The sequence below is a fragment of the Pteropus alecto genome, unplaced genomic scaffold (assembly GCF_000325575.1).
Source record: "Pteropus alecto unplaced genomic scaffold, ASM32557v1 scaffold199, whole genome shotgun sequence".
NCBI classification, from domain to species: Eukaryota; Metazoa; Chordata; class Mammalia; order Chiroptera; family Pteropodidae; genus Pteropus; species Pteropus alecto.
In genome coordinates, this window is record NW_006442489.1 from 693,802 (window position 1) to 695,060 (window position 1,259).

Below are 1,259 nucleotides of genomic sequence, written 5' to 3' on the forward strand. Positions count from 1 at the left end.
ACACAGGCATGGTGCTCCCTCTTCTGGGGTGGGGCTGTGGGGTGTGGTCCCAGCACTCTATCCCACCCTACTTGTCTAATCACAGTTGTACATGTGCTGAGCCTCAAAGGGAGCAGAGACATTTGGGTGACAGCCCACAATCAGAAAAAGCCCAGCTGGAGAGTGAGCACCCTCTGTGGTGTGCTACCTACCCTGCCAATTCATGATGTGGACACAGGCTGGCCTGTTTCTGGCTGCTTTGGTTTCCAGTATCTTGTAGCCAACAGCTAATGGTGAGGAAAGCCTGGGGCACTTTATAGAGGTAACTTAGACTGGTCAGACCACTCAGTGAGGGGAATCCCTCACAACATTCACCTTCCTTATTCTCCTTTTAGCAGGTAAAGCAACAGCCATTACGTGGAGTGGTCAGTTCTTTATTCTTATTTATTTGTAATTTTATTCATCCATAAAAGGTCAAGATATATAACTGCTGGGTTACTGGGTGGGAGGGGCTCCCTCAAGGGTCAAGAACTTAAAACATTCCCATTGGAGGACCTAGTCCAATAGGGGAAGTATCTCAGGAAGTATCTCATTCTGCTTGCTGGGAGATACTATTTTAGAAGTGACAGCAGCTGTAGTATTGCTGAAAGGCCGAAGTTAGTAACAATGGAGAATGGGCACCTCAAACCTCTGGAGCCAGGGGATGACCCAGACTTCAGAGTAGCAACTGAGAGTCTGAAACAAAGAAGAACATGAGAATTGTGCTGCATGTCACAGAGGCCACCCACCTTACTGAGGCCACCCGCATAAAGCTCTGTAGAGTTTCCAGTATTGCTGCCTGTGGACTGTGCCTGTGTGTACATGTGTGTGTGCGTGTGTGCGTTTTCCTTACTGAAGAGGTGAGACTCCTTTGCCTTACCCGCTTTAAGGTGTGGTTGGTCTGGAATTCACAGTTGTCCAGACTGGGGTGCTTGGTTTTCTTGCAAGTAGTTCTGCCAATTTCCATATTGAGCATATATTTCAGGCCTTTCACTATCTAAAGAAAACAGAGAGCAGGGCCTGGGTTACTTGGTTCAGGTCAGGAGGGATGGCAGCTCCTCTAGCAGCAGGAGGTAGCATGAAGTCAGGTGGTAAAGATGCCCTGATAGGACTGGTCCATGCCACCTGGAAAGGGAGCGAGCGGTGGAAAGGAAACATGGAACTTACCAGAACCACGGTGAGAAGGAAGCCTGCAACTGGATCCCAGAACCCTCCCTGTTCCCTCCTTTATTGACTCATCT

The 1,259-nt window shown here is 48.8% G+C and overlaps 1 protein-coding gene across 3 annotated transcripts in view; it reads right to left on the bottom strand.

Moving 5' to 3' along the window:
- The window catches only part of CST7 (cystatin F), an 11,856-nt gene continuing 10,597 nt past the window's right edge, over positions 1–1,259 (bottom strand). For 2 of the 3 annotated variants that reach the window (XM_006921507.3, XM_025039604.1), the window contains 2 exons: positions 899–1,015; positions 1–714 (listed from right to left, as the gene is read on the bottom strand). In XM_006921507.3, coding sequence (XP_006921569.1) covers positions 637–714; positions 899–1,015 — 195 coding nt within the window. In that variant the 3' untranslated portion in view covers positions 1–636. Of the gene's footprint in view, positions 1,016–1,259 lie in introns of all 3 variants that reach the window. The other variant, XM_025039603.1, reaches the window with a different exon arrangement.